The sequence below is a fragment of the Dromaius novaehollandiae genome, chromosome 13, assembly GCF_036370855.1.
Source record: "Dromaius novaehollandiae isolate bDroNov1 chromosome 13, bDroNov1.hap1, whole genome shotgun sequence".
Taxonomy (NCBI): Eukaryota; Metazoa; Chordata; class Aves; order Casuariiformes; family Dromaiidae; genus Dromaius; species Dromaius novaehollandiae.
This window is the reverse complement of record NC_088110.1, coordinates 1413270-1441131: the sequence shown is the minus strand read 5'-3', so window position 1 is coordinate 1441131 and position 27862 is coordinate 1413270. Positions and strand designations below refer to the sequence as shown.

Here is a 27862-nt window from a genome sequence, read left to right as displayed (position 1 = left end):
TCAATGGAGCGACTGTACTTCCATGCAAATGGCAGGGTAAACTGAAAAGCACAAAACCAAGGCCACTGTTAAATCACCAGCTGACTATGCCAAATACCAGAATAACAGACTCTTTGCTCTTCATTTCTTAACAACCCTAAAGGTCTTCTGCCCCCTTTTTGTGGAGAAAGCAAGTTCTTAAATTAGCAGCACAATTTTAAACTTCTATTAAGATGGTAGTTGGTGAACATTGGTCAAGTTGTGCTGTAAAATTGCCCCCTCACTTCACTCATTCTAAAATCAAAGCTGAGACCTGTGAACCAGTTTAAGCAAAAATCTTAAAAACAAAAAAAGGTTTTTTTTTTAAAAAAAAGGTTCAGCCGTACAGCATCCCCTTGTGGCAAATGGTACTTACTTCCACCCACTTCAGTAGCTCTTCATGAATGTGTCTGTCACCTTTAAAATACTCTGTGTTCAGTAAATTCGCAACAAACTCTTTGGGGGTGATCTGCAGAGTCTAAAATATAAAACACAAGCTTGGCATATCAACAAGGAGGTACTCTGCCTAAAGTGCCCAGCCTCTGCCAATGAGTAATGCTCCTAGTACTGGTGAAATTACCACCTGGATGGGGAAGTTCTCAGTCCTTGATCAGGGCTAATTATTATTAAGATTAATAAGGCTTGGTATGAAGTAACAGACATCCCCTGACACACACACACACATGCATACGCACACGCATATGCTCACTCACACTAGAAAGGGAAAACTCAAGGGCAAAGTGTCCCAAGTCCTTTTCCCTACACCTTTCTCCCACTCTCCAAGAGGAGAAATAAAAATGCTTCTGGGCAGAGCGGAGGCTGTGCAAATAGCAGCTTGGCCTCTGCATGGAAAGGAAATGCTTCTTCAAACAGGACCTCTGGGTCAGGAAAGGGGAGGTGGAGGGGGGAGGAGGGGGAATCAGCTACAACCTTGGCTCCTTGAGGGTAAGTGTTTGTTCCTGCTGCAAACACATCTGGTGGCAGAAGTGAGTTGGGCGGGGGGGGACACACTGGATGGGACATATTTTACTTAATGGAGCATCTGCACGTAGGGCCATGAGTTGCTTTTGACAGATCTCACAACTGTCAAGTATTGTGCTACGATGTCATGACCCCTTGTTTCTTTGGAAGAGATCACATCCCATTTATTTGCTATGGCAAAATGGTTATTTATGAAGTAGCTGTCTTTTAACCTACCACTGGCACTCTGGAAGCAATTGCTGGTGCTCTGCAGGGAGCACAGCACAGCATGGCACTGAACCTCCCAGACCCAAAGACTGGAAAGATGCCCCAAAGCTGGGTGGTGGGGGACACTACCATTTATTTTTTTTAGTGTTTCCTGCAACAGGGAATACAGCCCCCTCCCCCCCCCCCCAACACACATACAAGGGGTGCTTTAGCTGCTAGACTTAAACAGCCTTGCACTAGGTGGTTGGGGGGGGGGGGGTGTCAAGGGTGCCAACCTTTTCAAATGGCAAGACAGTAAATAGTTCCTCTCACACTCTTAAGCTATTGATTATTCAGGTCTAAACCCGCTCAAGTGAGACATGAGCCTTAACATACAAAAGTGCCCCAGCCACTGAGCGATTGGGGAGGAAGGTGCTCTTTCCCAAAGCCATCTTCTGATGGGACTCCCCAGCCACTGAGCAACTGGGGAGGAAGGTGCTCTCTCCCAAAGCCATCTTCTGATGGGACTGAGCTCTCCTTGGTTTTCAAGGAGAAAGGAACTGGTACCTAATTTCAAGCAAGACTCCTGATTAGTGCTAGACACCACCTTTTTGCTTCGCTTTCAGCACATAACTCTGAGGGGCCCTATGCTGTATTTATGGCCCTAGTGGTTGTCTGTCTTAGGACATTCCTCCCCCCTCAGCACAACAGCAACCATGGCTCCTGTTCAGACACCTGCTTCTCCCTGTGTATCAGACGGTGCCTGACTTCCACCAGCAGCAAGGCCTCGAGGAGCTGGGCACTGCACTTAACACTGGGAATTTCTATGTCCTGTGCTGCCACCCCATCCCACACCATACCAATGACTTCAAGAACCTGAGAAGACATGTCTCATCTGGATTATTATGAACTTGTACCTACCCAGAGCCTATTCACCAGAGTCACAACTTTGGCTGTGATTTCTTTGGGATCCTTCTGCTTTACTGAGTTCAGGATAACATCAGTCAGGAAACAGTGGCACTTCCTGGCATAGAATATCTCTTCATGTGAGAGGGCAAAACTTAGAAAAACTGTATCTACAAGGAACAGTTCAAAGAACTAAAAGCATTAGAAAAAAAAAGCAGTTTCAGCATGCTAACGTTTCAGTATTTCTGCCTTTGGCTTCTTTAATGCCTTTCCTGTCCAAGATTTTAAAGCAACTGAATCCTAACAGTCAGTTTTAAAATCTGAGCTCTACATGAAGGTTCACCTGAACAAAAATTGAACATGAATCTCAGAATATTTATCTTGGGCTTTGTTTTGTTTAGTTTTTATTTTGCTTTGTTTATATAAATGGGTGTGTGTTATGTATATGTTTATGTTGCACACACATGCACACCCACATATATACATACATAAACCACATTGATTGATACCTCCTGCAGAAACAGCAGGAGTGAGATAAAAAAAGCGACATTCATCAGCAAATAGCAGGCATACTGCCACATTATCAGTTTAATTCCCAAGGATTCAGGTGTGGTCCCATTTAAAAAAGGGGTGAGGTGGGGGAAGCAGCACAGTGCTTTAACTTGCAGAGTCCCGGAGGCTCTCCAGTCAGCTCCCATCACAATGAGGAGTGTATAAAAGAAGAAATGGACACAAATCATTGCCCTGTGTACCTCTTTCAGATAGATAACACTGTGAGTCCCATTTGGGTAGCACTTCATCAAGCAGTTCCCAAAAGAGGCTAGGCCAGACTATGGCTTTCAGAGAATGGGTCTGAGTGATTGCAGACACAAATAGTTGAAACACCTACAAACGACAATACATGAGCTGAGTCGGAGGAATAAAGAAAGCTGAGTAATTGTCTTTGTGTAGATCATCAGGTATAATTCCTTGGGTTGCAATATTTTAATCTAGTCATTTAGTCTGTTTAGTCTACAGTTTGGCAGGCTTTGTAACATCCATGTCATTTATAGTATGCTTAATTAGTTTTCTTCTTAACTCTATTTTATTGGGATTTAAAGACAATGACTTTGTACAAATGGAAGAGCTCTGTCTAGCTTTGTGTATGTGTGTGTGTGTGGATTGAAGCTAGTCAGTCTGGTTCTAGATACTCAAAGGGAGTCTCCAAACTGCAACAAACTTTAAGCACGCTCCCACTTAGCTAACTAAATCTTCAGCCACAAGGTGGGCACATGAGCTCACTATATATAGCACAGGAAGCACGGGAAGACTCAGACTCACTTTATAAAGGACAGGAAGAGCCAGGCTCCAAAGAACGCATCTGCAAACCCGCAAGCTGCACGATCAAACCCAACTGATAAGAAATGCTGAAGAATGTGGTAGGTCTTGAGCCCTGCCCCCTTCAAGAGGCAGGTGCCTCTTACCTTCCATAAAGAAATCACAGCCATGAGCCCTTCCTAGAGCTCCCTTCCTATACCATTCCTGTACCTTTCTCAGACAGAACACAACAGCACTGTAGTACCTATCCACCTCCAAAGCACTTTCACCAGGAACATGGGAGACTGTCTATGATCAGCAGCTGGGATTTGACACAGTATCACCAAGAAATGCTCACTGCACTATTCAGACTGATCTGCTACAAACTCGCTTTTCTATTTAGCATAAATAAATAAGTATGCAATAGGGCAGGAAGCTGAACTTTACACTTCCATATCCTAAGCAAAATCTTTAACTGCTGGGATAGTGAGTTGATTGATTATCCTTTTTTTTTTGCCCTGCTCTTACTAGCTCTGTAGACCAATCACAGATTTAGTGCATTAAAAACTTCACTGGTGTAAATATTCAGGGCACCTGCAAGGTTAGTCAGCTGCTGTCCAGCTGTTTTGAAGAACTAAATGTAAGCAGCAATTAGGCTGCAATAACTGTAGGTACTCAGTTAGTCAGAATTGACAACATATCATGATAGAGACATTGGTTTTCTTCCTAAAAACTCTGCAGCAACATCCTACAGCTATTTGTATTTCCTTACCTTTGGCTAGTGCTTGAGTGTATGAATTATCCAGTTGAGTACCATCAAGCAGAATGCTATAAACAACACTCTCTTCATTGCATGTACAAAAGCCATCACTGCCTAAAACTGGAGGATGTTCAACTCTAAGAATCAATCCTACGTTTCTGTGCTCTTCCAGAACAATGTTGGTTTGTTCATTGTCCATTGTTTCTGTGAATAAATAGATGTTGAGTTTTACAGTAAAGCCTGCACCAATACTAATAGCATTAACACATTTGTTCATATATAAGTATGACCATTATATCTGTATCTATATCAAGATCACTATATCTTCTCATGAAAGGTATGCGCTTGTTTTGTCTTTATTCTGTCATGTTTTCCCAGAAGAGGCAAAGTACAAATAGATAGAAAATTACAATCCTAAAGTCAAAAATTTACAACCTTATAACATTACAGGTCTTCTCTACTCCTCTCTTTCACAGGGGATATTTAGAAAGAGTAACCATTACGTATTGCTTAACCAAAGCCAAGCAGATGCAGTCTGGAATTTTTTCAAAGGATAAAAGAGAGTTTTATCTAGCAAAATAATAATCTGGCTTTCATTGCTATAGTAACAAAAACATCCACAATCATTATTAATACATTTTGCTTTGCCAACAATTCTGTGAAAACTTGCAATGTTACCCACTGTGGAAGTGGTAAGCTGAGGTAGAGGGTAAATCAGGTCGTCTTCAGGGTGATATAAGAAGACTTGGACTGCGAAATTCCACTGAGGTTTCCTGAGTTTGCATTTAGCATCTTGGCTACCAGGCAAATCTTTTCAACTCCTACACATGCCTGTGGAAACCTCTGGGTTAGATCTTTCAGTTTCTATACAAAATTACAGCTTTCTGTAAATAGACCATAGCTCAGTGATCTCACTGTATAAAGCAGACTTCAATCAGTAGATTATAGCTCAATTTACACTAGTAGTTTGGATATGTTAAGCCCTACATCTGAAACCCTTGTAAAACATGTAAACTTTCAGGTTTTGATGTACAGTTCTGTAGTGTCTGAACTTTTACTGTCCTTGTACTGTGCCAGCAACTCCAATAAAAGTAGCAGTAAATTACCACAAACATTTAAAAATGAGTTTGTTTGCAAGGTCTATCTGAATAGTCATGACAACTCAAGAGCCCATTCAAAAAATCCTGGGAACCCTCAGGACAGGACTAAAGTTGACATGACTCTCTTCTTTATCCATCATGCTCCCAAAATCTAACTGTGATGCTGCATTTTGCACTATTACCGAGTGTTACTAAACTAACCATATCCAGTATTTCTGGTCACAATACTGTACCTCTAAGCAACCAAATATCTCAAAAATGCAGATGGGTGACTTAACACAGCGAATCAGCTTTATTGTTCATTATACAGCTATAAAGATAGGGTAACAAGGAGATAATTAAAGAACAATGTATTAATGCTAGTCAATTAAAAAGTTGCTCCACCTTTCCAGCAAATACACTTTTAGTAGTCAACTCTGCATACACAAGCAATAAAAAAATCCCTCCAGCCATAGTCAGGCCCTTGCTTAACAGCTGACAATTAACTTACTGTTTTTTACAGGGATGAGTTTCTTCTGCAAGTGCTTGTCTCTTACTTCACTGGAGAAACTTCCTACAAGCAGGAGAACAAAGAAAAGTTTGAGACTGTCACTCTACAATTCATCAGTATGATCAAAGTCTCTTATTTATATAAGTCATTCAGTTAATTACTCCCATCATTTTTGAAAGCAACTATCACAAAGCAATCACCTACCTTCTGCTTGCTCCCAGTTTCTATTCTCTGCAGTTTTTCCCATTGTGTGAGTAGTTTCTATGGTGCTGAATTGATATTTTCCAGAACACGGAGTAACTGGCAAATTCTGTTTGAACATGTATGAATATAGCTGCTTTTCTTCAGCCCCAACTTCATATTTGGTCATGTTACTGTTTTTTTCTATTGCATAGCTTATTTTCCCAGGAGAAAGAGCAAGGGAGCCCTTGATACCACTGTGCTTTTCAGGAGTGTTATTTTGAGATATGTTGTCTGTTATATTACCATCAGATATAGCCACATGTTGGAAATCACATCTCTTGGAGTTCACCACATCCCATTCCTTTACCGGGGAAATTAATTTCTGGATGGGAGTTGCTGAGTCTTTACTTTCTAATTTCTTCGTTAAACTGCTTCTTATTCCTCTCTTCCTTGGAGGACTTACTGAATTCTTGTAATAGCCACAGTTTATCCGGATGTCTGAGGACTTGTGGTATCCTCCAAGTTTACTCCTTCGCTTTGCCCCTCTTGCCCGTGAAATCATTCTAGAATACTTTGCCTTCTCCCCATTGGTATCTTGCTTTCCCTTCAGATCTTTTATTTTACTCCATGCATTAATATAGTATTTACGGAAATCCACAGCTGTATACGAATATTCCTAAAAATACAGTGAAATGCTATTACTTTTTTGTTTATAACAAAGGGAGAGTAAATTTTGCCTTTCATGGTAATTTATATATTTTACTCTTTCTAATACAAGCACCTAAGAACCAAGTCTCTAATCTTGGAAAATGTTTTCCTCACTCTGTGCGGGATGCAGTCCTTTAGGCCTCTCCAAACCATGCCCTGATACTTCAGCACAGCTGTTAAGCTGCCCTGAATCACTTCATTTCTGATCACTGAATTGTGCTGAACTTGAAGAAAGAAGTAGGAGTGGACGAGGAACACACACAGGATTAGTACCTCACAGTCTCTGCTACTGCTATAACTAAGGCAATTTTAGTTATCTGAAGCAACTGCTTCACATTCTGTTCAAGAAGGATGGCCTGGAGAGTTAAAGAAAGATGTGCAACCAGTCTACCAAGCGAACATCAGTGTTAAGCCACATCAGTGCTACAGGGGCAGCGCACGCAAGCCACCTTTCGCTAGTAGGGTGAAGGCAACAACCTTCAGCTGCTGTTGCCCAACTGAGGACTAAAAGAATTCAGTGGCTTGAGTAGGAATTACTTTTCACTTTACACTGACATCAGTGACTAGAAAATTTCTGCAGAATGCTATCTTGCCTGAGCACACTGCTTAAGCTTCTGGCTCTCATCTGAAGCGGCTGGGCATCTAGAAACCAGATATCTGTGTTCTAAGTTGCCAGTGAATACCATATTCAGCATATTCTGATCATGCCTGACCAAGGTAAGTCACAGATCCTACTAACTCACCAGGGCTGCAGTGGTTTCCTCCTGCTTAACTTTACTATCTTAAAGCACTCAGCAAGGAAGGAGGAGATCTAGCTTCTAGGCCTTCTTTAGCGAGAGGGGTCAGAATTCATATTTCCTGTGACCCAGGAAAGTGCCCCAATTCCTAAGTCACACAGAAGTCTGCAGGAAAACACTTCCTACCCTTGGTGAGAAGGACTCACTAGGTAACCACGAATGCAAATCACAAGATCAAAAGGGGAATTTAAAAGAGGGTAGCCTTGTAGTGCTTAGACTAAGCTAAACTAACATAAGACCAGAGGACCTAGTTCTTAGGGTTTGGACTATTTATGATTTTGCAACATACATTCATTTGATAAAAACATAAATAAAAGCCCAGCACACAGGACAGTGCTCAAGCACTCTTCCTTGAAATCTACTGAGGAAGTTTTATATTATTGCTAAAGGAAAAGTAAGTGTGGTGGATCTCCACCTAAACTACCTGCAAGTTATCTTATTATGGAAGGAGCTTGCTTATGTTTTTACAATATTTAAACAGAATGTCCCCCATTCTCACTTGATGCTCGAAGACGGGCTTTCTAAAATGAAGATGTTCTTGTTTTATCAGGAGAGATTTCTAACGCTCATTTTTTAGCTGATTTTGATATTTTAAAAATTGTTTGAGTTTTTGAAAACTGACAAATTTAAATTTGGCACATTTCTAGACCAAATTGCTTTTAAAAGCACTCTGTGGCAACATATTCTGAAATCCAAATCTTACTTCTTCTGAGTCTTTGTTGAACTGATGCTCCTTATTCCAAGTTACAACACTTAATCCTTTGCATGGAAAAGCAGCTTCATTGTGAAATTCATGTTTTTTGATCCATAATCTAGAAAATGAACATTTACAAATGTTTTAGAACTTCTTCCTGGAGCACCACCCAGTAAGCCTGTAAAGAGGAGCTGCTAGAATTTCCAGTCACCAGTGGATATGTGTACATCCCATTCATTTTTATTATGAAATAGTTTTAAACTACTGGGGAGTGAAAAGAGTTCACAACTATCACTAATGCATAGCACGAGGGTAGCAAAGCATCAGTAGTTTTCATTGCCCAGCTGCACTAAGAATTTCTGAAGTGTGATGCTTCAGATACACAGGAGATTAAAATTGTTTCTTGTCTCTGAGATGCTCCAGCATCCACATAACCTTGATCAATGGATTTATTTAAACCTTGCTGATCAACCCAAGTCCTGGGAGTTGCTCTTCTCTTTTTTAACCTTTTTATGAAGAAGTTATGGGCACTTAGGGGAGAGAGCTATTCAGATTCAAGTCAATCATCTACATTTATGGTATCAGACATGGATTTTAAGGAGATGGATACCACAGTTTTTGAAGGAGGACCACACACTTCCCTGCTTAAGAAGCACAGCCTCTGACAGTGCCTGAGCTGCCTACCAATTTTTTTTGAGAAGGTGAAACAACTCTCAAAGCATACAGCAGACTCCTGGTGACTTGCCTGTAGACATGGATTTGATAAGATTACCTACTAAGCTGAGTGATGATCTAGTGATGGACACTAGGCAACAATCCATAATTGTTTCAATTTGTCAGAGGTCTTTGATATAAATGACAGAATTGTTGCTACGTTCCCTGATGACTCAAACAGCAATGGAAGAGTCTGTGTTATGTAGCACTAGTCCCTCTCTGTTGAAACGTCCTATGGACTTTAACAGTCTCATTCACATACAGGAGGCTTCAGAGTTCAATTAACATGTTTCTCTTGCTCTACAGGTATAGGAATATGGGGGTAGGGTCCTAATCTGGGATGGGGGTTGTGGGAAGAACAGTTATGCCTTCTTCCACATACAGAGCTAGCATAAATCCCAGGAACTGCTGTGACCACTGATGGAATACTGGCTGCTACCATTAGTGTCCTATTACTGCTGGTAGCAGTAAAACGAACTAAGTTTGAAATCCTGATGTAAACAGCCCATGTACATGTACGTCAGGACTTGCCGTACCGACTCACCATCTTTTACAACTATTTTAATGGATATATTTTGATGTTAAAATGCTTAAATGACTTGTGACCAGCTGAAGTAAGAATCCATAAGAATCCACTAACTTCCAGAAAGCTCTTTTAGTGTAATAACGAGGAAAACAGCCATGCCAACGTCATTTTCTAAAAGGCTCTGAAGTTGAAATATCTCAGTTCTGGGGGCATTCCAGACGGCCTACATTTCAACATTTTGCCTGGCCCTCTAAAGAGCACAGTAGAGAATAAAACAATATCATATGAGTTTGCTGAGTCACAGATTTTATAAGGTCAGGGAAGTCCACTGCAATTATGAGGTCTGATCTCCAGTAAAACCCAACGTTAATTCCTGTTTGAATAGCAAAACATCTTTTAAAAAAATCCAATCTTATTTTAAAAATTGTCAGCAATGGAGACGTCAGTCTTTGTAAAAATGTCTCACAATGGATTAACCTGGAAAAAGTTTTGCCTTATTTTCAACATGAATTTGTCTAGAATCAAATACCAGCTGGGCTGAATCATTCTGTGTGATACTTCATCTAAGCTATGCTGTTCTATGCTCCACAGTGCTAGAAAACCCTCCAATGGGTCTGCTGAAGCCAGCTGGAGTTTGGCAAAGCCAAGGCTGAGCCAAAGCTAATAAATCAGACCATCTCCATTCAGTCTGATGTCTCTGTATAATTGTTCCTGTGCATCCTCCAATTCTCAATACCTGGACTTTACCACTAAGGGGATATCTCGGTTGCCTATTTCCTTGGTTACTGGAGGACTGCCTGAGGACTACTCTGTTGCTCCTGTGTCCAAATAGCTCATGGGGAAAAGATGTGGCCCAAAAGATACAGGAACTGATCATCCTCTAGTGGCCATATTTCAGAATGAAAAGAGAAAACCGCACTCCTTTCAAAGAAGAACAAATACTGCTAGGTATGGTCAAATGAAAGGACATCATACTGTGGAAAAGCAAAAAGGTAATTTTTCTCTACCTGTATGCATCACAACGATAAAGTGCCTCTAAAAGGGAAGGGATCTGGTACTCCTCTGCTTCTTGACGAAATAGAGGCCATTCTCTGTAAGTTGTAAATAAACTTAACTGTAAAATCATTCAAAGCCATCTTCTCAGATTATATTTTCCAAATACACACTAATTTTGGAAGCTTATGCAGTCACTACATAAAATGAAAGCCATACTCACATAGGTGATTCTTCTTTCAACATATGGAGAAACACTCTACCATTAATATTAAAAAGAACCCAAAGCAATTTTATTCCTTTTTCACATGTGACATCCAAATAATGAGCAAAAACAAACAAACAAACAAACAAAAAACAATATAAATCTTGCTACTGACTTTCACGGAGTCAGAATTTTATATCAGGAATCCCAAATTAGAGGACACTTCTGAAAACGTGCAACCAAAATAAATGAGCTCCTAAACCAAAAGTGTTCAGTGACACCTCTCTAAACGTTTGCGAAACTCGCTATTTTTGATACTTTTTCAAGCTCTTGCCCCTCTGCTAGTTAAGTCAAACTTGCTTGTTTTTTCCTATAATTAACCATGGGTATTGACAATAGAAACCTGATTTTGAGAAGCAGGAGCCCTACCTTTGCTTTGTGATACCAGTGACAGTTTTCTCATGTGGAAAATTCATCATGGCATTTTCCACAGGGAAGCCCACAAAGAAGGTGCATGGGCACAATGGACTGTAACTGAACTAGGGAAAGCTAGCATTCCCAGGATATTCTTAACCCTGGAACATGATTACCTCTGCTATTAAGCTGTTCCCAGTGTACCTGCTCTCATCCAATTTATGCTATCTCCAATTCCCAGGCATGGTTCGGCAATTCAGACGTTTCTGAGACTGTTTGCAGTGAATAGGAGGAATGCAGCCATCATCTCTGGGAGGTTAAGGCAGAAATGCAGGCTCATCTACAACAGCTGGCATGGGTGACCAGAAACATTCCCAAACACGTTTAGTTTGCTTGTATAGATATAGCTTCAGTGTCTGACACTCTTATCTGGCTTCCTATGTCTTTGATGACAGAAGCGAGAACAGCCAGTGGTTAATATATCAGATATCTCAGAAACCACTGGTGAAACTTTTCTATCGACTTTTGGAAAAAGAATGAAAATACATATTCCTCCTGTAAATAGCTAAATGTGCTAAAAATCACCATATCAGCTGGTGAGCTAAAAGACTGTCAACTGTACTGAAGATATTCTGTGTACTAGAATATGTGCTCCTACGAGCAAGGAATTCAAGGACTGAAGAGACCAGGCAGACCTTCATTGTTGAATGTAAAGCATATTTACCTCTAACTGTGACATGAGTAGTGGCATCATAAGTGTCAGTCCACACGAAACTGCTAAAAGAAGGCACAGCACCAAAGAGTCCATTCTGGGCAATCTCAGGGGCATTAAAGAGGGGCAGTTAAAACACACTGTAGGGATATGCTCAGAAGACTGGGGTTTTAAGCCATTTCAGCTTCTGATGTTTAATAAAATTTAGAGGCCTAAGAGATTGAAATGCCTACAGATGGAGAGTTCTCTCTCTTTTTTAGGAGCTCTATGTTCCTTCATTCCTTTACCACTACAGTTTTGGAAGATACATTTTTCAGTGTTAGCACAGAGATACCAGTAGAGGGGGCAGATGCAGTATTTTTCAGCTGGACTAAACCAGACTTAGCTGTCCCTGCCACAGAAAAGATAAAAATCAGAAGAGGGATGCAATTATCTCAGCAATAAAAATATTTTCAGTTGAGACACCCTCATCTTTGGAATTCTTTTTGTTAAATGTGTGCACATAGTGTATCTGTCTGTGACATACGTTTCTCTGCAGTACAAGTGTCCAGTACACCGATCATTAAAATAAAGGCATACAATATCTCACAATCATCGAACCCTAAATCCCCATAAATTAAGCTTAGATATTATGGTTTAATTCAGGACTGAAAATTCTTCTAATTCTTTTGGATGATATTTCTATGTAAATCAGAAAACACAGCCCCATGCTTTTTTCCTACAACCACCTAATATAAAAGAAACACATGAATTCACTCTGCTTACTTAAATTCAGATGGCAAAAATAATTTGCCAAGTCTTAGAAAGTTGAGAACATGCCGAAACATTTGCCCATCTCCATGGATTAGAAGACTTTGACCATATGTGATCCAATAGACTTTCTTGTCATTTGACAGCAGCTCTGGGTACTACAGAAATAAAAATATATTAAGACCCTACAAAGAACATTTTCCAAGAATAGGAAGACTCTTCTTCATCTCATATGAGAGCAATTCTTCAACCTGTGTAATATCAAATGTAGAAGAGTAATTTTAGATGAGTGAATTAATTGTCTTACCAATAGAGAACATTGTTTTATTATAAGAAAAACTGAAAAACCTGTTCCAGATTAAGCACATTAATCCCGCTGTGTGTATATTACTTTCTTCTGCTTAGGTATTTGTAGCTTCATGAATTCTCAGTACAAAATGAAGCCTGTGTTGCTCCTTAGAAGCGGCACGTAGTGCTCACAGGACCCTTTAAAAAGTGCACATAGACTAAACTCTAGCTGCCTGCAAGTTGCAGTTGCTTTTATAGCAAGGCACAGAAGGGCTCCTCTAGCAGAGAATCTGTGCTGTTTTTGCTGCTTGACAGTGGTGACAGGACATCACTGGTACAACAAAAAGCTTTAAAGAAGCTACTGGGCTGGGTAAAAAGTGGCTATCTTCAAGCATGCCATTTACTTCGTGGTAACACGCAAAATGTAGTTGGGATTTTCCCTGGCTAGAAGCAGTCTGAGAATCCTATCTGCACCTGAAACCTGTTACAGAGCTTTATGCACTCTGAGGCTACATCTTTCCTACTAAATTCATGCACCTTACAAAGTGATCCGTGGCTCACAGTCTAAGTGGTACAGAGACTGCTCAGGGTCAGCTACTTCTGGAGCAAATTGGCTGTGTCCACATGATTGGGCCCTTGGATCTGGGTTAAAGTGATGGTCCTAGACACAATTAAACTGAAAAACAAATGCACACAAAACGACAGTGTCTAAAACAACAGGAGGGATGAGCTGCCACTCAATGTAGCCTTTTTAAAGAATGATATGAAGTATGTGTTGTATATCTTGAGCTGTGGCATGAAAATACATTAGGGTAACTGAAGGTACAAAACAAGGAGGAGGAGGAGGACAGATTCAACCAAACTTCATACAGACTTTTCCATACAACTTGAAAGATTCCTGGAGGAAACTCTCCCCAAAGTCAGATCTGGGTTTTGTTTCAGAGGGAAATAGATGATTCACTCTGTAAGAGAGCGTGGGAGTGAACAAACATTTATGCAAAGTGGACAACCAGGGGTCTAAGACCTGACATTAAAATGCACAGCTATGTGACCACACAGACATACTCCATGAGTCTTACAACCGTATTTTAAGAAGAGACACATAGGCCTCATCATCATTTCTTCTCTTCTTGTGCTCACATACAGGTGGTGGTGAGATCCATGGAGGGACCACATTCTCAGGCAAACTTATGCCTATCTTCCTAATGTACAGTTTGTAGGAATACTTCCTGCAGATTGATAATTAAAAGCATACAACTACTTAGACTTAGGCCTTTATGCAACAACATACATTGGAGCTTAACAAAGCAGGATTCTCTCATGAAAAATAGCTCTTCTAAGGATATTGTCAATGGTGATATTTAAATGAGCTCACATATGAATTCTGCAAAGCATCACAAGTGTTTACACTTAATTTTCAGTATGCTCTTAATTCCATGCTAATTCAAAGCAATGTAGTATGGGTTTTTCTTTAACTTACTAAACTTAAATTCAGTGGACTTCAAGCTCATATATAAGGTTAGGCACATAGTTAAGACCCAACTATTTTTCTATTTGTTCTTGCATATTTCCAATACTAGTTTTTGGGGGGGAAAGAAATCCATTATCCAAACAGAAATTTTGCTTCCTCAGTAAAAGAATTAAACAGGTTCCATCAAGTCTACATCAGGTCTACAATCTCAGTAAGCGGTCGAACCACTTATCTTATTAGCCCAGAAAGGTTCTTTTCTGGGAATTCCAAGCTTTATTTCCCTCAGTTACTTGAACGTATTTCCGCTCATGTAACTCTGATCACCCTAAGCTCTCAGGTCAGAAGTATTCTAATAATACTTATTATTAGAAATATAGATTCTAATCTATAGAATTCAAGATCCTGTCTTAAGAAGGTTCACGTTAAGGCAATCCAAAAATAATTAACTACCATACCTTCAATAAAGTCTGTAAGTAAGTTTCATACCAGTTACTTCCCACATAAACTTTCACAATCTGATGCAATGAGCAGACTGATACTTCTGCTGTCCAGGCTGCATCTAGAGCTGGAGTAACAAAGGAAAGGTCACAACTAAAACAACTGTAAGCAGTAACAAGTTTGTGGTAGATACAGAGTTAATAAGATACCAGATTTTACATCAAAATATTGTAAATAACAGTAATTCTTTGAAATAGTAAAGTAATAGAGTACTCTGTGCACACAGAACTGGAACTTTCATCTGCTTAGTGCTCATATGTAAAAGTGCAAGTCAGAATAACAGTGGACAATTCACTCCATCCATGCTGCAGCCAAAGCACTTTTCCTCAATACATTTTAAAAAAATAATAGCAAGAAGGCTATATGCATTAGCATAGTCATGTCTGGTACACTAAGCTGGCACATTTATGTCACCTAAAGCAGCTGTATCTAAGCACACCAGGCAGATGCCAGCCTCACAGAGTTCTTATGCACAGAGAATAGATATAATATAAAAGCTTTGGATATATCTTAGTCTGGGTTCAGGTCACATCTTGCTTCCGTGTAGAAACAAAGACATGGAAAGTTTTTCCTGAAATCATTAATAGTGTTACAGCTAGCAATTCCTGTGAGATTGTTTTAGGAAAATCAAAATAAATATCCATCCAAAAAATTTGTTTAAAAATTATTTTAAAAACTCAACATGGAGAATTTTGATTCTTACAATAGCTCAGGTCTTTACAGAAGATATACATGAGTCATACTCTTACAAAAATTATTTATAGGGCTACAGATAATGATATAAATAGATTCTAATATTGTCTAAACAATGCACAAACATATGCTTGGATCACATGTAGCTGCTCTAATGCGCCTATTCATCTTCTGTAGCATACATAAAATTGAGGCATCATTTATTGTTAAAACATCTGAGTCACAGAGCTATTTTTTCTAACATGCGTTATCCAACATACTACACAATGACGACTAATAATAAGAAATTGTTTTTTCAATTTAAGATCAAACCCTTCTCTTCAAGGGTTATAATTTCATCTAAGAATTGGAAGGATTCACTCTTTTCTACATATACATTTTCTGCATAGTGGGGCATGGGAATACTTAGAACATCAGTCCCTTTCTCAGCCCTTTTCACATAAAGCAGAAGTATTCTGATGAAATATGATGATAACTCAAAACTGAAAGGATAAACATCCCCTGGAGACCTTGAGGAGGGGAGGAAACTGGAATTAAGGTCCCTAGTACAAAATAAGATGCCAAACCTGCACATAAACAACAGGAAATATATCTAGGAGCCTACGAGCTGAAGTATGAGCCAGGAGGAAAAGGGCAAGTGCTTGGATGGGCGTTAAAGCAGAAGAGTGAACAGGACCACTGTATGAGTTGATCACAGAGTGATTATTTCCAACCAATGGAACATGGAACTGCAAATGAGACCATAGGATGCACTGGAAGAGCCAATTCCAGCAGAGACAGGGTAAACAGGGGTAGATGGGGTAGACCATCGTATAAAATACTGGAGAGGTTTCATCTGGATTATCATGTATAGAGTGTGATTACATTTATCTTTCCTAGAGCATGTGGTATAAGAAAAGAGGCTGACAGAACTGGCTTTGATCAGCCTTGCGAAAAAAAGGTTAAAGGCAGACCTTATTGCTGTCTGCTCTTATATAGACTTGCTCTATATTTCACCTAGAACTTAATATTATTACTGTAGAGTTCACTGATTGGCAACAGCCAGTTAATAAAGCAACTGGACAACAGTAGATCTTAGGAAAACAAACACTCTCAAGACAGTGAAACCTTTGGTTTATTTTGATACTGTAATAATTCCTCAAAAGCAGGTTTTGCTCATTCTATTCTGAATTAACTTACTATAGTCTCTGCTCTCTGCTGGCATCTGTTGTTTCAGAAAGCTTTTTAAAGCATCTTTCATTGGCTCGTACGTCATGTCCCTTTTGTCCAAATAAGCACAGAGTTCTTGGATTTCAGACATATTTTCAGTAAGAGGGAGTCGGCAAGTTCCCAACCAGTTCCTATCCAAAAATAGAGGAGATCACTAAACTTTTTATTCCTTTTCTTATAGTTTTCACTGCTTATTTTTAATGAATAGATGTCAGTAAATATGAATTCTTATTAAAAAGCTACCTTTATGACTCATATACCTTGTTTTTGTATTTTATTTACACACTTTTAAAAAACAGTGCCTTCATATATGTTGCTTGGAAAATCAGGGGGTATTCTCTGTCACTGCAAAGATGTCTGACCTTGTCTACATTTTCACTTATTGCAGGAAATGGTTTTAATGATTCCCTAAGCAGCCATTCTCTTATAAGATAAGGGGTTTTATTAAAGCAGTAGACTGGTATGGTAGTAAGTCTGAGCACTAATGCTAAGAATGAGGACTAAGCTGAAACATTCAGCATTCAGAAGTCTAAATTCTTCGCTGGAGTTTGGTTGAATATAGTCAAATTAATTCATCATGTATTTTATACCATTCCATTTTTGTAATGTAGACGAGTGTTAATAATTATATATAAAAATATATATCAAAGCTAAATTTGGTAACACCAACTATTCCATAACCAAATTATAGCAAAAATAAGTGCATTGAATAAAATACACAAAACAGATTCATGCACTAAGTGGCCAACTGAAGATTCCAGTACTTTGCAGAGATTATATCTGAAGATTGAGCTGGCTGAAAAGGGAATTCCACAATAGGGAAACAAGAAAGCAAACTCAGTCTCATGAGCTGAATGTAAACTACGTCACGGAAAGCCGTACTTTACGTGCTGAAAGAGGACCCCATTCCCAGAGATGTACAGCTTGCTTCGGCCTAAATTACTTCCGACGTAGAGCTGTCCCAGTGCTGAATCTGGATATTTGACCAGAAGACCAAGAGCCATGACGTACAGCGGGGCTCGCACTGGCACGTTGGCCACCTGTGGTTTGTTCTCTGAGCCCTCTGCAGACCCTTCAAGGTTAAAAGACAACATAGAGCAGTTGCCTACACAAAAATAAAATGCACCGATATACTGAGACTTGAGAAAGATTAATAATTATTGCAATACTTTCCACTATTTCCATGTATATGGAATTCAGCTGATAAGACTACTTAGCTCAAAGCATTGACTGTATTAATAATATTTGATTCAAACACTCAGTCTTACAAGGTAATATAAAAACTAATCCATAATAGGAAGAAAATATACAGTTATGTTCATTACATTACCTCTATAGATTTTCACAGCATCTGTAAGCTTAGGAATTCCCAAAATTACAACTTCTTCCTCCAAAACATCTATGTTGCAGAAATCATCAGGCAACAAAATCTCCTCTGAGCGAAGAAAATTAACTTGAAATTAAAAATAAAACACAGGAACTGTGTGTTGATGCCATCTCCCCAGCGCTCGAATCTAGCAAAAATGGGTTCTTATGATTTCCTCCAGCATTACTATTCACTAGCATATGTAACAGATAATAAATATAAACCAGGAGTTACTTTGTCTTTGAAGATGCAATCCTGAAAACAGAGTTTATACTAGAAGCTTTCAAAGGCCAGTTGTAGCATAAGTGGTACAGAACACAAGGGTAAGCAAAGTATACACAAATTAGGTTAGTTTTGCTTGTTACAGAATCCCAAGAAATTCATACAAGAGGCTTCCTGTTTGTTTGGCTGTTTTTTTTTCCCTAGGCACAGTGCCACCCCAATGTGCATTTAAACATGTGATTTCCATATGCTAACACCAGAGTTTATCAATAAGAGTAGTGGGGCAAAACTATAGCAATTTCACATCTATCCATCTATCTCATCTTAACGGAGTTCACATAGGATGAAACGCTATGTTGATGGCGGAGCTATGGAAACCTGACATATTTTTGAGAAGTATTTATCTTTTTTGAAGCTAGAAGAACATTCATGAACAAAACTATTCTTTTTTTTTTTTTTAAACTATTGAAGAATTAAGATCAAGTAGAGATTTAGAATTACCATGTAAGTTTTGTCTACCTTAATTACCCATTGTCAATAGCATTTCTGGTCCCTGATGTCTGAACCATTCATGTATTTTAGTTTAGAAAACCACTGGATTAATAAAATACAAATAAGTATGGCCAGTGCCCCCACTGCCCCAGGAGAGGGCTCTACCTGCTAAGTTACATGGTGAGACGTCCTTGTTCACTCTCGCGTTACAGCGAACAATGGTCCAGCCTAAACGGAAGATATGTAAGGCACCTGCTGCCAAATTATACTGTGGCCTCATTATTAAAGCATCCTTCCAAGTTTTAAAACCAGGCAATATTAAAAGAATTCAACCCAGCTTACCATTCAGTCTCTATGCAAAAATTTACTGCCACTTCAAAAGCAGCAAACTTGCTTAAGCAGATGCCTCCATGTCAGGACTAGACAGGACTCCATACTGTGTCTTGGCAGGAAATAAACCTCTTGATTAGCTCTAGGAATCTCCTTATGCACCATCTGAAGTTTTGCGGTTCATCATTTAGAGGCATCTCGCTTTCTCTGCTGAGATAGGAGACTAGGCACCTAACTTCCTCACTTTGAGTCACTCGGTTGTGACCAGGTACCTAATTTCAGGTATTGTGACAGGAATGTTGGAGGCCACTTGGTAGCTGCTTTGGTTCTTGATTAACAGGACAGTAAAACTGTCAGACAGCAAAACCAAAACAAAAAAAAGATTCTGATCTTTCAAAAAGTGTTACGGAAGATAGACAGAAATAGTTTAATAACAAAAATGATTTAGACATATCAGAATAAAACCAGCTGTTGAGAAACAGAAGCAGATTAAAATCATTTGCTTCCATTTTGGCAAGTGCTTTTCAGAAAAAAAAAAAAAAAAAGGGAAAGTTTACCTATGAAGCGGAATTCACTGCAGTCACACTCAATTACAGCTGCATTCTCAAGGAGCCACAGCAAATTATCATCATTAATTAGTACAGGATATTTTTCCACCAAATCTAGTGGCAAAAAACAGTAATTCACTTCCTCTTCTGTATCGAGTAACGGTGTATCCATTAGCCCTAGGGGAGCTCTTTCCTGTAATCCTTGGGGAAGAAAATTGGTGAAAAATCAATATATAAATAAAGAAAAATGAAATTCAAAGATACACTTTGGAGAGCTGAATCGAGCACAGAAAAGCCTGTTTCAATCCTTTGCAATATTTAATGTTCCCCAAAGGATGAAGTCTTCTCTCTAAGGACCAACCCCATGCAAATGAATAAACAGACACCTGGAAACTATGTGCAAAAAATAGAGGAATATATTAAAATCCCTTCGATTTTGCAATAACCAAAAATTCTCAACTGGTCTGAATGCAAGTGAGCACCAACAACTAAAAGTTACATACCAAAGGTACCTAAGTGAAACAAGCATTCACTGGACTAACTATACCCTAGGAAGAGAGGGTGGGACATTTACCTGTGAATGCTGGACTTTTAAGAGGAATCTCTGACGGCTTGCTGATACATTTTCGCGTTCTCCAGTAATTTGGGGATGCTCTTTCAGCTATTGGTTTATCTGCATGTCGGACACGTAAATTATGTTTCTCTTCCTTCAAATTATCTAAAATCTGTTAAGATACATAAAGTTTTTCAATTAACTACTTCAATTCAAATAACTAATCCAAAAATTAAAAGCAGCCATAGAAAAAAGTCTAATCCAGATATGCAGTACTTCATATCTATAAAAAAATGCCATGGAATATTGTATACAAAGAGACAACAACACACTTCTTAACAGATCTCAGAGCACTTTGCAATAGCTTTTACAGATGTTAACAGATTCACACTCAAAATGATCTTGCTTCAAGAACAGACACAGAAGCCCTATTTCCCCTAATCTATGTTTACACACATGATTTTTGATGGAATTAACTCCTCTCCAGAGGCCCCTTCCCCTTTCCAGTAGTTATTAAAATAGTTTAGGTGTTTGACTTATATTAGATTCCTAATTTTTAGGTACCTAAAGGTAACTAGAATTAATTTGTGGTGAATATTTACAGGAACGTGTAATATAACCTGAGCCATTCATATACTCCAAAAAATGCCAAACATTTTTGCATCACTCAAGATTTAGTAAGATTTCTTTGTATTCTAGCTCTTGAACTCAGGATATACTATACTAGCATGCTTAAAAGCATACAACGATAGATATAGCCAAGAACCTAACACAAAGCTTGAGAGACCTGTTGGGCTCTTTTTAATAACATCTGTACAGTAAGCAGTAGGAACTTAATGGTTAGAAAGAGGAAGAGATGTTTTGTTCAATGATAACAATGCTTAATAGTCTACATTTGCTAATCTTTTACCAAATGATAAACACATTCTTTTAATCTTTGAACAAATGGTTAGATATTATTGCAGGATATTATCTACAAAGTACCTTTAGATCCATGATTATCTCTTCTAAAAGATACGTGCAAGATATGTTCAACAACGGATAAGGTTGCACTGACAAACATTTAAAAGCTAGAAAATGCAAGAACTTAAGTTCTGTGAAATGTGTTCCTGGCCATACCACAATAGTCTCACAATATGTGATCATACACTGTTAATACAACAGCGTTTTTGTTGTTCCTCCTCTCCCTTTCCAACTTATTTGGAGATGTTACATCTTTAAACACAGTCCTAAAAATAACATCCACGTTAACATTTTGGCTAAAAATATCAAGCATTATAGCACTGTTGAGACAATTCCACAAGTATTAGAAACACCCCAAAAAACAGAGTTTAGATTAAACCTAGAAGAATCGCAAACATATATGAAAATACACATTTCATCCATCCAGGAAATATGAACCCTACCTTGCACTGCAATTACACTACAACATACTTACAGCCAAATAGTAAATTAAGTAGTTCTTAAAGATATCCATTTAACAATTCCATTTACGGTACCACAAAATAGGAGAGGAGGAACTGCAGTTTCCCACTTGACAGGACAGTGAACTCAGTGATGTCCCACTTGGGCCAATCGTTTTCAGTCAGACTGAACCCTCTCAAGCAACAACAGAAAGGGTAATCACATCTTTTTCAGATTAGCAGGCTCATATCCAAAAGACTGGTCAGTATAATTGCCATTAAGTAATGAGCATAACTGTTAGCAAATAAAAGCCTCTGCTTGGTTTAAATTTAGTAAAAGCAAGCAGTGACTGCTGAATGACCTCTGACAAGTCAAAAATGAAACCTGGAACATTTTCTGCACTCACCAATTGTTACAGATGACTTGAATGTGGAAATTAATTGCCTGGATACCTATTCCATGTATTGATACGGTTATATGCACAAACATCGTTGACATCCTTCTACAGCCAATATTATCTAGGAATGAACAAAGTCTATAGACAAGTCATACAGAATATCTCATTTTACCTGTAATAAAGGTGTCAGCTGCAAAATTAATGCTTGCTCATACAATAAATTCAATTCAGCACAGCTGGAAAAAGATAATTTTGAAGTCTGTAGGTAATAATGAAGGTGTCTAAATGTATCTCCATCTTGGTCAATAAATAATCTTAGATTTTCAGACTGATCTCGTACAGAGGCTTCTTTCCACAGCAGAGACTCAGGAAACTGAGCAACTTTACTTTTGGGAATTGAGAAATGCCAGCCACCAACATTAAAATTAATTGACTCTTCTTCTGCAGATTCACTAATGTTCCCTGGTTCCTTCAAATAGGAAAGGAAAATCATATCAAGAGGCAAGAATGAATCTGCAAATTCTGAAACAATGGACTATTTTATTTTAAAAATCCATTCAGCTTTGTATTTTATTTTCCATTCTGTGGTAGCATACATACCATAAATTTTGGACCATCTTGCCAAAAAATAAGGTACGGGGCAAATTACCTATTGCCTTACATCCCTATTCATTTGTGCATTCAAATCCCTTATTTAATATGTGCCTAAAGCCATGGATCATAAAAAGTCAGCAAACAAATCTATAAATATTGTTTTGCATAATATAGACCCATAGTTAAAACTTGGAAAAAAACAGGTTAGATAATTCTGAGTTTGTTACCAGAGAACAGTTAAGTAAAATACGAAGAACATGTTCTTTAAACACACAAATAAAATGGACTACACTTCAGGTAGAACGCTTCTATGATTGAGAATAAAAGGCTTGATTGTTATAACTTATATAAGGGTTTGACACAACCGCAACCTAGTTAGCTTCAGTGATTTTGTTATGACAAGACAATACGAAAACATTTGGTAATAAAATATAAATAAATGCCATATACCATCCCACACAATTCTGAGTAGCCTGCTGACACACCATTCTATTAAAATATTTTGCTACTATTTTGAGATGCAGATTTTCCTTACTATGTAGGTCACGATCCTCTCCACAAGACAGGGTAGAAAAAAAATCATCCATGGTGAAAGGTGCTCGGAAAACACATATGTGGCTGTTAGCTAAGCAGATGCTAAATTCACCTCAAGCAGGACAAGAGCACATTGTTGAGGCCTGTGGCCAAACAATTTTTTCATGTAATGTATCAAACCGAGATGTGCATTAGCCTGTGGCCTATTAAAATGGACTGAAAAGCCAATTCAGGCCTGAAAACAAAAAAGACTGCCTACCTTAGCCACAGATGCCAACCTCAAAACACAAGGAGACAGAAGCTGTACTGACAATAGAGAACATAATCCTTGTAACAGGAAAAATGGGTGGAAGACGATACATGATGTTTCAAATGTATTTAGACCATCTCACATACAAGTAACTACAGAGCAGTGAGTCCAAAGGAAATGTGGGAAAGAATGGGAAAAAATAATGCTTAACAAATGCACAAATTGAACTTTGTAGCCTCTTGAGAGTTCATAATCCAAACTGTGATGGAGAAGGTGCTGCTGGTGGTCACCCCTGACAATGACGGAGAACTACTGTTATTGCAGTGCTCTTAAAGTTTTCTTAGCCTTGATTTTTTCAAAGGTATTCTCATCATTGATATTACCTGGTAATTTCAAGCACAGATCAAGTATCTGAGTACATAACAAGAAAAAAAAACTGTTCCAGCAAGAAAGATGAAAAGTCATTTCACAGTAACAAGATATTCAAAGCTTGGCATTTCCAAGGCTCATCTCCAAATTTGAGGGTGGCGGGGAAAGCAAGCAGCCCTGGAACTCTGATGCTTTATGCCTTTTTTCTTTAATAAAAAAGCAGGGGTGAGCAGAAATGGGAGAGGAACCAAAGGCAATGATCAGGAGAAAAAACACATGCCATGCCAAGTACCACTTCTTCTGCCCTCTGCTTTTAGAGATGCCTATGGATGCATGCCCCCGAAACCGCTTACCAGTCCCGCTGCTCGCAGGAATGCTCACAGCAAGCCATTTCTTCCTACATCTCGGGCTGCAATTTCACCGGTGCCAGAGCCAAGCTAACAGCCCGCGGACGCAGAAAGGGCAGGAGGCCTCACCGCCTCTCCCACCCCTGCTCCTGCTCCTGGCCACAGCTCTCGCCCGTCCGCGGCCTTCGCCTCGGCTCCGACACCCAACTGGATGTCGGGCTGACATAACTCACTAAAACAGCAGGAAATGATCCATTTGGCGGGCTGCTATAGTTTTCTTCCATATTCGTGAGCAAACCGAGCTCATAAAAGCTGCAGAGCTAGCGCAAAACGGACTGCGGCAGGTGCGGCAGGAGCGAGGCAAAGGCCCCACACTCTGCAGAGCCCTTCTGCATGACTCGCTGCCTCGGGCTCCCTGTTTTCCTTGCACAGGGAAACTCGCCTCTTCCAGGCAGCCTCCGGGAGAGGCAGCCTGCACACACACGGCTTCTCCCAGGCTCCTGACCAGCCGGGAGTCATCCGCGCGTCCCCCCAGGCCAGGCCGAAGCCCGGACTATGGCAGCCTCGCTGCCCGCTGTGACCTCCTGCGGCCGGGGCACGGCAGCGGCTCCCCCGCGCTGCCAGGGCCGCGGCAAGCGGGCACGGCCGGGAAACCGCCCCCAGACCCGGCGCTGCGCGGCCTCCGGTGCCTCCCGTGAGGGGAGACCCAGCCCGCGGGCTGCTGAGGAAGGCGGAGCGCCGGATGCCGCCTCACGGCCGCCCGCAGCGCCCGACAGCCGCGCCCCGAGGCGGCCGCCGCCCCCAGCCCGAGCCCTGCCCCCGCCCGGGCGCCTCCTACCATGGCGGCGGGCGGCGGTGCGGGCGTTGCCGGGCAACGGGCGGGCGCCGCGCGAGGCGGGGGTGCGGCAGCGCCGCGCCGGGGGCGCGCGGCAGGTACCAGCGCGCGGCAGGGCGGGGCGGCAGGTGCGCTGGGTCCCGGGGGGCACCTGGGGTGGGGGCGAAGGGGGCCGGGGCCAGCCTGCGGGTCTGGGGTCAGGGTCAAAGGGAGACCAAGGCATTTGGGGTTGGGGTCGTGGGCCAGGCATTGTCTGTCTTCAGAGAGTCTGCTCCGTGCCTTGGCCGGTAACCGGAGCACGGGCTCTTCACAGGCTGCACATTAACCTGAAGGACTTGGGCGAGAGGGACTGGATACTGAAGAGGGAGAGCTTCTCCCTCGCTAGCGGCAACGGCGTGATTGCTGAACGTTACGAAATTGTCCTGGCAGTTCCTGAATGCCGCGGAAAGGTGTCTTTCCACGTGTGGTTCCTTAGCTCTGCGGGGTCTCCGGTGCTGCCGACGTACGGGAGAGGAAGCACAAGCTCTTGCAGCGAGGCCTGGAGAACGTGCAGTCCATGCAACTCCAGTAGCCACAGGTTAAGCTTTACAAACTTCCCAACTTTAGCCCAAATAGATGCTTTGTGCTTTCGTTAACCTGCAAATACCAAGAAGCTGCTAGTAAACCTATTGTCATTACTGAATTATTCACCGTAAAGTCTAAACTTGCGCCATTGCCAAGAGTATTTACTCAAAGCGCTTTAAAGTACCACTGTGAAGCATGGCTTTACCACATAAGTGACTCAAAATAAAACTAAAGGGATTGTTTTTTAGTATCCCAGCGGTTTCTGATCAGAGGTAGTCAAGTTACAATATGAAGATTAGTTAAAACATGAGCCGGCACAGATTGCTGCTGCCTCTCTCAGTGCTGCCTTGGTCCTGCAGAACAGGCAGCAGTAAGAGTCATGACAGGTTATTTGACCCAGTAAATGAGACGAGTGAGTGCAAAACGCGATGGCAGAAATTCCTGAAATAAAACAGAGCTATCTGCGTGGAGCTGCGTGTCGGTTCAGTTCTGCCGAAGACACTGGTTCAGACATCCGTGTTTCATCCGATGGCTTTAGAAGCGAGTCTGCATCCCGAGTTTATCGTTTTGCAGCCTGCTTCCGTGGACGGGGCTGAAGGGAAAAGGGGGAGTGTGACTTCGCGGCTCGTTCTGCCCGAATGACCCCAAGGCGAACCAGTGTGCCTGACCTCACAAGTCGTTGCCATGGAAGTGAGCCATATAGTCAGGCACGTCCTATTTTGGCTAATCTAGCCTGGGTACCGGGATGGGTCGGTACCTGCAACCAGGAGGAAGAGTGTGTCTGGAGCTGCTGGAAGAGCCACAGTGACTGATGGGAGTGTGTAAGCTTTAGAGCTCGCTTTCAAAAAATGTAAACCCCTATTTCAAAAGCGATTCAGGAACAAAGATCCTGAACTTTATTTAAGTCGGTAAAAGTGTAGCTCTCTAGAGACTCTAAATTTTTTTACCTCTGGTGATTAAATCCCATTTGAATCCACCGTTTTACTTACGAACAACATATTGTTGCTCCTTTAAGTTCCTCCCCAAGCTAACTATGCTCTGGAGAGGCTCAATTTTAAAAGCATCAGCTGTTTTACCATGAGATACTTCCGTGTCTGTTTTACATGCATTAGAGGGTTTTGTGACCTCCATGACAACCACAGGACAAGCTGAAATAAGTCTGTAGTAAATCAGGATTCGGAACTCCTGTATGAGCTTCCCTGCAAGTGAAGAGACTGTCCTGCTTTAGTGGCCTAGATTCCTAAAGACTACAGAGGAAGAGGCAGGGTGGCAATTTATCATAAAAGCAGACTAACACAGTGGTAAGGTGGCAGAGTTTGCTAATTACATGCTGTTCATGTAATTTTGTTTAAGATAGAAGGAAGGTGAGAAGCAAGATCTGAAGAATAAGAAAAAGCAAAGAAAATCTAGAATGTGATAGCTCATTACCTGACTAATCATAATTATCAGGCAAGATTTTTAGGTTTCTCAAAAGAGGAATTTAAACAGGGCTTTAGATTAAGATATGAGAGTGCTCATAAGTATTTTTAAGTTTTCTCTGGGCATTAGATCAGCATAGGGGAAACCCTTTATTTCCTAAAGTCACCTGTAGAAATGTCACTGCTTCCAGTGATTTCCCTTCTAATGCAGAAACAAGCCAAAAATCATTAACATAAGGCATTTTCTCCATTTCAGCAATGGAGTCCAGCAGTTCTGCTAAAGAGAGTAAACAGTGCAGTATCAAACAAAGCAAACAGGTAAGGCCCCTTTGAGCTGACGCTTGTTGAGTGGGGACAGTGGAACTGCCAGCTCCTAGAAATGAGCTGTGTGTGAGTTTGGTGATACTTTGATTTTTTCACCTTTTTTTCCCCTTTTCAATAGCCTGTATCATCACTTAATTCTGTTCCCATTATGCCCAATGGAGCTTCATTTGGCTTTGTTCCTTTTTTTCCTATTTTGGCTGATATTCATGAATAAGTTTTGGCCTTCCTTTCCCTGCGACTGCATTTTTCCATCAAATATACTGAGTCTCACTAGTAATTTTAAGTTTTCACTTGAGGTTTTCTTCAAGCCTGCTACCCTGTGTTCTGTATTTCAAGTCAAGACTACTTTGTGTGCTCATGAAAAGTATGCTTATCACAATTTTGACCTGCATTTTATCATACATCCCAGAAATAGCACATTTAACACACATTTAAACTTTGTGCCAAAAAAAAAAAATCTTCCTTTCTCTCACTTTTATATATTATGCTTGTGTTTATGGGTAACTTACTGGTCTTGAAATTATATATTTGAATTCTTGTGTCCTGTGCTGCTGACAGTGTATTTATGCCTTCAAATAATAAATGGTGTGTAAATATCATTGTGATTCTTCCCTTTGTCTTCAAGCTTGTAAATACTTTTGTAATATGTGGGCAGACTGGAGCATATATATATGAATGTGCAACTCATGATTTGGTAATGTTTCAAATATTTTTCAGAAGGAA

General features: G+C 40.3%; 1 protein-coding gene across 1 annotated transcript; it reads right to left on the bottom strand.

Annotated features, from left to right (window-relative positions):
• Positions 1 to 355: 355 nt before the first annotated feature.
• On the bottom strand, positions 356 to 24655 carry KCTD19 (potassium channel tetramerization domain containing 19). Its single transcript, XM_064519509.1, has 15 exons — positions 22077 to 24655; positions 20125 to 20275; positions 19560 to 19751; positions 17923 to 18045; positions 17475 to 17664; positions 16563 to 16723; positions 14648 to 14757; positions 12449 to 12591; positions 10367 to 10450; positions 8129 to 8237; positions 5942 to 6596; positions 5738 to 5800; positions 4140 to 4351; positions 2107 to 2283; positions 356 to 496 (listed from the first exon to the last, which is right to left on the bottom strand). The coding sequence occupies exons 1-15, from the start codon at positions 22395 to 22397 to the stop codon at positions 356 to 358; spliced, it is 2832 nt and encodes a 943-aa protein (XP_064375579.1). The 5' UTR covers positions 22398 to 24655.
• Between the last annotated feature and the right edge of the window lie 3207 nt (positions 24656 to 27862).